Genomic DNA, 10,417 nt, shown 5'->3' with positions numbered 1-10,417 from the left:
TAGAATAAATATGTACAAATAAAATAAATAAATAAATGCTCATGCCTTCCCCCAGCCTGGCACCCTCTCCCCCCTCAAATCTGCCAGCCCACCATTCATTCAATCGTCTTTATTGAGCGCTTACTGTGTGCAGAGCACTGTACTAAGCACTTGGGAAGTCCAAGTTGGCAACATATAGAGACGGTCCCGACCCAACAGTGGGCTCACGGTCTAGAAGAGCTCTCCCCTTCTTCAAAGCATGGCTCAGTGGAAAGAGCCCGCGCTTTGGAGTCAGAGGTCTAGGGGTCAAGTCCCGGCTCCGCCAATTGTCAGCTGTGTGACTTTGGGCAAGTCACTCAACTTCTCTGGGCCTCAGTTACCTCATCTGTAAAATAGGAATTAAGACTGTGACCCCCAACGGGACAACCTGATCACTTCGTAACCTCCCCAGGGCTTAGAACAGTGCTTTGCACATAGTAAGCGCTTAATAAATGCCATTAAAAAAGCAGTCCTGAAACCCACCTCCTGCAAGAGATGCTTCCCACCCTTGACTTTGCTCACCTATCCAACTTTCCATTCACTTGCTAGTCCAGTTGTATCCTTCCTTTTCCTCCCAATCATAAATAATTTTGTGCTTGTTTCTTTGCTGTCCTTGAGGGCCGGGATTTTATGTCTTTTACCTCTCCTTTATTTTACCAAATTCTTAGCCCAGGCTTCTGCACGCAGTGCTTAATAAACACCTGCCCCCTCCTCTCAAATTTACTGTGCTCTATTTCAAAGGGTACTTTACCATCTACTGACAGTCTATACCTTGCAGACAGTAACTTCCCATTTATAAATAAAGTTTATTTATAATATGTACAGAATAAAAATAAAAATACAGAAAGCTCACAAGTTATACAAGGAAATAGATGTACAATAAAAACAGCAGTTTGACTAACAGTAGGCAAATTTTTTTTTTTTAAAAAAGATTTCCAAGATTAGCTACCGAGCAACTTAAATTTTCCAATCTTTCCATCGTGGCCCCTGGCAGCCCGAGCGGACTGGTAGCTTTCTCACCAGGAGCTGCAAGTCCCCAGTTTTGGAAGAGGTAAATTTTACCCGACAACGCATCAGGGGGTGACCAAAGTCCCTCAGGCTAGGGTTTGTGTTGAGCAGGTGGATTTCCTTTGCAGCACAAAGGTGCTCTGGTATTTCCCCTTAGCAGGATGTAGCTTTACTGCTACATCTTTACTGTCTTTACTGGTCTTTACTGGTTGAATATTTTAGCAATGTGCCGCCGGAGCTTGGATAAGGCGGCGGAATGAATGGTCATCCAGGGAGCAAGATCTGCTTCCAACTAACATCTGGGCCACAATGGCCAGATCAGCGGAAGGCTGGGCCGGGAATCCAAGAAACACACCCAAAGGTAACCTGACTTGGCTGTACAACTAGGGAGAGCAATGAAGTTACAAACAGGATTCATGGAGCGGGAGTTTTTTGGGTTTTTTTTTGCTTTTTTCTTTTTATAAATACAGAAGAAGTGGGCGAACATCTCAACCGTTCTCCACACATGGTAGCTCCTCTCTTGGGAAAGTGCTTGTGAGGGAGCAAGGGGAAGAGGATCTTCTCATCGGAGGCTTCTGGTCCCACTCTTACGGCTAACAGTTCACACCTGCTTCATTGAATAGCCATCAAACTAAAGCTACGCAATCTATACAATTTTATTCTTTGTCTACGGTAATACAAAAACAGTACTTTGAACGAGTTAAGACAAGCAACAACAAGACATGAGCATTGTCATATAAGGCACATGTAAAAATCTACACACATCCAGTGAAAGACAGAATTTTATATATATATGTGTATATATATATATATTTGGAGGTAGAAATATTACAAAAATACTGACATATCTAAAGCATTTAGCAGATCTGTTACAAACAATCACCACCTAATCTCCATTTGGAAAACTTCTGTAAAATAGGTTATTTAACATCTTAAGTACTACATTTTTGTGGCATTGATACATTTTCCGTTTCAGGCCTCTGGAGAATTCTGTTAGTGGCAAAAAACTTCAATACCATGAGAAATACAGTATGGAAATTACAAAAAGTTATAAATGTTCATAAAACCCATGACCATCGTAATGTAAAAATTCCGGGGTGCACCGCACTGATGTTTTCTTCTCGGTGAGGAATGCCAGTCCTCTTGAATTTAGAGCCCTAATGACGTTTTTAGTAAACTGGCTATATCTGCAGGCATGGTTCCTTCATCTCCTACAGGGTGAAAACAAATATTTGGCATTATTAAAAGCTGAAAGCGTCTGCCTTCAATTCTTTCAGCGTGGCTTGCAAAACACCCCTATGGGGAACTTCCCTAAGGCCCATGATTCCTTCACTATCTCCTCTTTTCAACTCTCCTTTTTTTTTAAAAAAAAAATGGCATTTGGTAATTGCTTTGTACGTGCTGGACAGTGTACTAAGCGCTGGGGTAGATACAAGATCATCAGGTCCATGTCGCGCAGGGGGCTCACAGTTTTAATCCCCATTTTATAGATGAGGGAACTGAGGCCCAGAAGTGATGTGACTTGCCCAAGGTGACACTGCAGACATGTGGTGGAGCCGGCATTAGAACCCAGGTCCTTCTGATTCCCAGGCCCATGCTCTAACCACTACACCACGCTGCTCCTCTGAGACAAACTGCCTAATGACATCCTACTAACCGATGGCATTTATTTATTTAACTTGTACATATTTATTCTACTTATTTTATTTTGTTAATATGTTTTGTTTTGTTGTCTGTCTCCCCCTTCTAGACTGTAAGCCCGCTGTTGGGTAGGGAGCGTGTCTATATGCTGCCAACTTGTACTTCCCAAGCGCTTAGTACAGTGCTCTGCACACAGTAAGCGCTCAATAAATACGATTGAATGAATGAATGAATGAATGGCATCTTTTCAAATTAGGTGTGTGATGACGGCTTACAGGCAGATGTTTAGTCCAGATGCAAGTGGTTTAATTAGGGATTTTTTTTAGCCTTGCTAGAGATGAAAGTTTAATTCGTTCCTTCCTACACGCTTTTTTTTTTTCCAAACTTAAGAAAAATCTGTTCTTTGCTAGAATAGTGTCCGCTTACTGTTTGCGAACAGCTTGAATATATGGACAAAGAGGAACACCATATGGAGAGAACTGATAGAAACCACAAACACACCCCCATCCACATTCCAGATACCACTTATTTTCCAAGAGGAAAATTAGCAACATTAGGATCTTATAGTTGATGCAAAGCCTAGAAGGGAGTTAACCCACTTAGGAGGGAGGGTAAAACAGTGCCTCTCTCGGTCTACAGAGTTGGGTGTTAACATCATTTTTTACTGAATCCAGGTGAATAGCTAAAGGGAGATTTGCTGTTATTGTCAGGAGATTACCTGGGAGGCCACGTTACGGCTTGAGTCTACCACAGGCCCTTTGAAATAAAAGCTCAATACAGGAAAACACTGATAAATGACTTGTTATAGCACGATCAAGGGGGGGGGGGGATAAAATACCAGGAGAGCAAAGGGTGTGTGTGTGTCCTTCCTCTCCCCCTCCCCCTCGCCTTACCTCCTTCCCCTCCCCACAGCCCCTGTATATATGTTTGTACATATTTACTACTCTATTTATTTTATTTGTACATATTTATTCTATTTATTTTATTTTGTTAATATGTTTTGTTTTGTCCTGTCTCCCCCTTCTAGACTGTGAGCCCACTGTTGGGTAGGGACCTTCTCTATATGTTGCCAACTTGGACTTCCCAAGCGCTTAGTCCAGTGCTCTGCACACAGTAAGCGCTCAATAAATACGATTGATTGATTGATGTTGCCAACTTGTACTTCCCAAGCGCTTAGTACAGTGCTCTGCACACAGTAAGCGCTCAATAAATACGATTGAATGAATGTGCGCACGCATTTGCATTTGTGATCAAGAGAGCGTGTGAGAGGCTTATAGAAAATAAAGACCTAGAACATTCTTGCTGAAACTGAATACTTGGGGAATTGATCAGCAAATTTGGGAAACAACACCCCTATACCTATTCCCTCCAACCCCCGAAACTGCTCTGGTAGCAGAGATTTGAGAAACAGGTAAGATTAGGGTAAAAAAAATTCACCGGTATTTGAGGATCCCACAGCACTCAAAAAGAATATCTAGAATTTGGGAAAGAGGCAATTCTAACTTCACTTCAGCTCAGCATCAACAGATCAGGGACTTCAGTAAAGAAATGTATTTTCCTTGGACTAACTGGGAAGGGTTAGAGCCTCACCTGAGCTGAGGCAAATAGGAAAAGTTCCTCTCCAGAAGGACTGACCCCAAGAACTGGGCCCACTCACAGGGGTTTAAGACTGTGTATCCCACGTGGGATAGGGATTGTGCCCAACCTGATTAGCTTTTATCTACCCCAGGACGTAGAACAGTGCTCAACACATAGTAAGCCCCTAACAAATACTATTATTATTATTAATAATGAAAAGACAGGCCAGCTGAAGACATCACTACCGAGACTCAAAAAAATTATTGCTGCTGGGCAGAGTTGCCCAGCAGTCCGACCACATGAGAGTCATGCAATCGTACTTGACCAGAAAGGACCTTTGATAAGTGTGGTATTTGTTAAGTTCTTACTCTGTGCTAAGCACTGTGTTAATAATAATAATAATAATGATGGTATTTGTTAAGCGCTTACTATGTGCAAAGCACAGTTCTAATAATAATAATAATAATAATAATAATAATAATAATGTTGGCATTTGTTAAGCGCTTACTATGTGCAAAGCACTGTTCTAAGCACTGGGGGGATACAAGGTGATCAGGTTGTCCCACGTGGGGCACACAATCTTAATCCCTATTTGACAGATGAGGTAACTGAGGCACAGAGAAGTGAAGTGCCTTGCCCGAAGTCACACAGCTGACAAGTGGCGGAGCCGGGATTTGAACCCATGACCTCTGACTCCAAAGCCCGGGCTCTTTCCACTGAGCCACACTGCTTCTGTTAAGCACTGGGGTAGACACAACACAGTAGATGAGAATCAGTCCCTGTCCTTCATGGGAAAGGCTCCAATTCACTTGAAGATAGAGATCTAACTGCTGTGTCAAACTCCCAAACGATCCCTGAGACAACATTAGAAAAGGCCCCTCATTTTGTGAGGTAAAAAAAAACTGGCTGTGAGAATGTAACAAAGTTAATCCAAAGGCTGCAAAGCTGAAGTCTGGCAGGTTGCCACTCCAGAGTAAGAGCTGAAGGTTCCGCCCTGGTCACGGTACTGACTTACTTTGGTTAAAGTGCAGATGGCATGGGTTAATAAAGACCAAGGTGTTTTCAGTCTTTGGGGTCTTTGTCCTGTCTTAAAATGGGTGTGGGCTGAGAAAAGCAAGCCAGGGAAAGACCAAGAACATGAGAAAACCCCACAGCAAGGGTGGGTATTTCTTTCGTAAACAACTTGGACTAGGACTCCAAAGGGTTTCATGAGTTGGCAGGTTCACTCTTTCTCTTCAAGTGTTTCTATCAACTTTTCTACACCAGACTCTTTAGCAGTTCCCTTTCAAACGGGAGATGTGGGAGGTAGTTTTAACTTGGGCAATGGGGCTACCTGGAGAATCGATACAAAAAAGATCCTGGCAAATCCCTGAAGGGAGTGAAGAACTTGCCCGAATGCCTTAACTAGGGGATATTACGAAAACGCAGAAACCGTTCCTGCTGTGTATGGAGAACTTACCTTCATCTGCTGTGGTCATATCTTGTTCTAGCTTCAATTTATGTTGGTTGATTTTAAGCATGGATTCTTCAATCGTCCCTTGGCTTATTAGTTTTATAACTTGTACTTCCCTACATTTAGAATGAGACGTGGTCATTAATAATATATTAATAATTAACATAAGGCTTGGGCACCATAGGCATAAAATATAAATCATTTTAGAGCAATGTAAATCTTCTGAAGAGCTATATAAATCCAGAAAGAGACTGTGCCCTGCTTGAGTCCACATATTTCTTTTGCTTCAACCTCTCTTTCTGGCAGGAAGTAACCTAACAGTTCCACCTGTGGTTCAGATACTGAAAGAGTGAAAAATATTTGGTACTTTTGACTATAACTACAAAGCACATCTATCATGGTAGCAATGTTTCTCTTAAAAATAATTCTTGCGTAAAACAGGCCACGCCTTACGAAGGGATTTAATAAAATCACAGTACAGACACTTACTTAGTCTGACCCACTCTATGACATCGATCTTCTGCTTGCTTATCATTATAAGGGTTGCAATCAATATCATGCAGGATCACCACGTTTGCTGATGTCAGATTGATCCCAAGGCCACCCGCTTTCGTTGACAGCAGGAACACGAAGATGCCCATATCTGTATTGAACTCATCTATAAGATGTATTCTAAAAAAAAAAGTACATCGTTCAGTTAAACTTCCCGAAAAGAAGACCTGGCTAACTGCAACTCATGAACTGCCCAGCCACACTAATTGAAAGGGAAATCTTTCCTAGAACTAGCAGGAAACACTTGACCGGAGACTTCATTGGGTGGGAAAAATGCAAAAGCTTGTCACATCAAGACAAGCTTCTAGACCTTCCCCTTTCTAGACTGTGAGCCCACTGTTGGGTAGGGACCGTCTCTATATGTTGCCAACTTGTACTTCCCAAGCGCTTAGTCCAGTGCTCTGCACACAGTAAGCGCTCAATAAATATGATTGAATGAACGAACGAACATCAAACCCGATCACTTCCTATGAGAAAATATGATGGGCTCAGCGGTTAGAATGTAGCATTTTGCTTCCCTTCCCTGTTACTGCAATTGCAAAGTGCTTTAGGAAAAACAGTGCGGCAGCCGTCATTCACTTCACTATCTCCACTATAATGGAGAGCTGGACTAGTTCAAAACTAATCAAATGCAATAAAACATGCTGTGAGAGCATAAAAGTAACAAATACCACAGACGGAAGAACTGTTGTCTAGAAGCTTCCAGAACAGTTGGAGTTCACTGCTGCCACCCCCTATCTAATGTCAAAGTAGAAGTGAGAACAGATATCGAACCCCCAATTTACAAAGGAGGGAATGGAGGCACAGAAGTTAAGTGACTTGCCCAAGGTCTCACAGCAGGTGGGTGGCAGAGCTGGGATTAGAAGCCAGGTCCCAGGCCCGTGTTCATTCCCCTAGGCCAGGGTGCTTCTGGCTTCTAGGGTGAGTACGACTTGCTACTCTGTCCACTGAGTCATTCAGAGGACAGAATGCATGCTTACCAAGGACGCAGGGTACTCCTCTAAATAATAATAATAATAATGGCATTTATTAAGTGCTTACTATGTGCAAAGCACTGTTCTAAAGCGACTTTCCAGGACCCGTTATGTGTGGCGCCGCAGACAGGAAGGTAACAAGGCTGGGAAGAGGACGAAACTTCCCAAACAGGCTCCCCTTACTTTAGTCAATCAATCAATCAACCAATCGTATTTATTGAGCGCTTACTGTGTGCAGAGCACTGTACTAAGCGCTTGGGAAGTACATGTCGGCAACACATACAGTCCCTACCCAACAGTGGGCTCACAGTCTAGAAGGGGGAGACAGAGAACAAAACCAAACATACTAACAAAATAAAATAAATAGAATAGATATGTACAAGATAAATAGAGTAATAAATATGTACAAACATATATGCATATATACAGGTGCTTTGGGGAAGGGAAGGAGGTAAGATGGGGGGGATGGAGAGGGGGACGAGGGGGAGAGGAAGGAAGGGGCTCAGTCTGGAAAGGCCTCCTGGAGGAGGTGAGCTCTTAGTAGAGCCTTGGAGGGAACTCGGGGGGGTCGCGTAACTACCCTGAAATTCAGCCCTGAAATTCTGCTGCTGAGAAGGCAGGAGTGAGTGTGTGTGTGCATACACACATGCATGTCACGAGAGTGACAGCACAAGACATTTATGCCAGACACCCTCTAGACCATAAGCGTGTCGTGGGTAGCGAATGTGCCTGTTTTACTGCTACATTGTATTCTCCCAATTGCTTAGCACAGTGTTATGCACACAGTAAGCACTCAGTAAATATGATTGACTGACTGATCCGGGGAGAGGAAATGGCACTTTATGGAAAAAAAAAGGCCAAGGTCCTCTGTTTTACCTCCCTGAGCGGGTGGGCAGGGATGCCAGCCGCCAAGCCCTCCGGGGTGCAGAGAACTTCTGTCACTCCCCATCTCCCAGTTTTTTGTGGGAATTAAGAGTTCTCTGTCCCTAGCCCTGCAGAACGCTGGGTATACCCCTCTCCCGTGCAGAAAAAAAGACTGCCCCATGTGGGATTGGGAGAAGGTGGATCCAGGGTGAACGATCCAGGGTGAAATGACCCTGGTTCATGACGACGTGAAGGCCTCGGTTTCTTGGGTCCCTCCTAGGCCTATTGAAGAATGCGCAATAGGCCAACGGTTCGAATAAGCCACCCCAAAGAGCTAATCCAGCATAAGAAACTTCAGAAAAATAGCTTCTAGTATTAAGACAACATCATTTTCTAGCTGGTGGTAATTATTTTTCTTGTAGTCTAATTACCCTTTCAGAAGTGGCGTGCCTAGAGTTTTTAAAATAATCTTTGCCTCGAGTGAGGGTGTTATAAACTTTGAGCTTGTAAGCCAAAAATTGGAAGCTAAGAGAAACCTGTGGCAATGTAAAGCTCACCATTTAATTGAGGATACCGAAAGAAAAGAAGACGGCAAAGAGAAACAATTAGCTATTTTTAAGAAGCTGGATTCTGACATCAATTGAGCAACTGCTATTTTCTTCGGCCCACTCCCAAGAAAAAAATGACAACCTTTCAGAAATCTGAGTCTTTCCATCCAATCTAAGATATCTGTGCTGGTGATGTTTTAGAAGAACTTCTAAGATGTCCAACATCATTGTAAATTGGCTAAAGAGTACAACTCTGTCACCCTGTGAAGGGAAAAAATACGCACATGAGAGAAGTATGTAAAATATTTGTGTTTCTAGTAAGGAAAGAATATGATTTTAGATATTTAGATTTTCCCTTCAGTGACTTCATAACTTTGATCATATCAAGCAATTCCAATAAAACATGAACCATTTTTCTTCTAGATTACTAAGAATGAATGATGATTGTAATCCTCTGGAGGCCAGGGATCATGTCTACAAACTAGACATCATTACTGTGTTCCGACAAGCACTCAGCACAGTGCTCTGCACACAGTAAATGCTCAGTAAGTACTACCGATTGATATGCACGGCAAATGACTTATCAATTAACCTTTAGGAGTATATTTAGTTCTCTAATGCATGTTTTCATGGCACTTTTCGGTTAGAGCATGTTAGGAAATCAGGGAACATTTGCCTGACAATGCAAACCTGTTTGGATACAGTATATCAGGAGAGACCTGGATGGCCTTTAAGTTTTCCAATTCCTATTCCATTACTTAAGAAAAAAGAGCTAATTTTGTAAAGCTCTCAATATTGAATTTTGTGGGGAAATGCTGATTTCGCACAATTCTCTGTCTCCTTTTGGGAAAGAGCAGTGTTTTTAAAAGTGAGGGTCTCTAAAAATACTTTTAAGGCAGTCTGCTCTCTAGTAGATGATTATTATTTTTTTCCTGGTGAGGGGATGGTGGCAATCACTTAGAATTGGTAAAGGGTTTGGACATGTAAACTCACCCAGGCTAAATTCAATGCCCTATTTTCCCATAGACCTCCAAACCACAGTCTGTAAACATTTGAAAATAGAGACCCAGTTAGGTTTATTAAGAATTAATATTTGGGACATTAGGAAGTGGAAAAATGTTCAAAAAGTACCCATTTGGGGAGAATGATACCTTTTGCTTCAGTTCAGCCAAAATGTATTCCAAAGTTTTGAATTTTCCAGAATCCAAAATCAAATCCATTTCTAACTTGAAGTCACTGATATGCCCATACTGCTTACAAAGTAAATGCAGCTCAAAGTCCGTCATAACTTCCATGTCTTCAAAAATGAGGTCAGGGTTAGCATCGCAATGTGTGGGTTCCTCAAAAGGAAAAAAAAAAAGAATCACTGAGCAGGAACTATAAAATGGAGTACTACCAAAGCAGTGCTTTTACTGTCTCAAGGATGAGAAAACCCAGTACTTCTACAGAGTTAAATAAAATCACAACATATTCCAGCCCAAAATATGAAGACAGAGTAGAGCATATGGTTATGTCCTGAATGAGGCAGCGGTAGATAAGAGAGGACTGAAGCTTGTATTTCCATTTCTTTCCAGATTGGTAGGAAATTGAAAAAAAGCATGAGAGGCCCAGAGTGGGAAAAAATATCATTGTAAATTATGGCATCAAAACCTTCTTTTTTTTTTTTTGACAAAACTGGCAACTAATTTCATCTGCTGCGTCACGACAAGCCCTCTAACTCCTACTGGATTTTTTACAATACAGATAGATAAAAGTGGTTGGTGCCTGGGTCTCCACTTCGG

The 10,417-nt window shown here is 42.1% G+C and overlaps 1 protein-coding gene across 2 annotated transcripts in view; it reads right to left on the bottom strand.

Moving 5' to 3' along the window:
- Positions 1-2,031: 2,031 nt before the first annotated feature.
- SMARCAD1 (SWI/SNF-related, matrix-associated actin-dependent regulator of chromatin, subfamily a, containing DEAD/H box 1) overlaps positions 2,032-10,417 on the bottom strand; it is a 59,384-nt gene continuing 50,998 nt past the window's right edge. For both annotated transcript variants that reach the window (XM_038755104.1, XM_038755105.1), the window contains exons 19-23: positions 9,788-9,976; positions 8,779-8,897; positions 6,188-6,370; positions 5,705-5,814; positions 2,032-2,237 (exon numbers count right to left, since the gene is read on the bottom strand). In XM_038755104.1, coding sequence (XP_038611032.1) covers positions 2,176-2,237; positions 5,705-5,814; positions 6,188-6,370; positions 8,779-8,897; positions 9,788-9,976 — 663 coding nt within the window. In that variant the 3' untranslated portion in view covers positions 2,032-2,175. The remainder of the gene's footprint in view (positions 2,238-5,704; positions 5,815-6,187; positions 6,371-8,778; positions 8,898-9,787; positions 9,977-10,417) is intronic.

Source organism: Tachyglossus aculeatus, chromosome 12, assembly GCF_015852505.1.
Source record: "Tachyglossus aculeatus isolate mTacAcu1 chromosome 12, mTacAcu1.pri, whole genome shotgun sequence".
NCBI lineage: Eukaryota > Metazoa > Chordata > Mammalia > Monotremata > Tachyglossidae > Tachyglossus > Tachyglossus aculeatus.
Note: the sequence above shows the minus strand (reverse complement) of the source record. Positions and strands in the feature narration are given on the sequence as shown.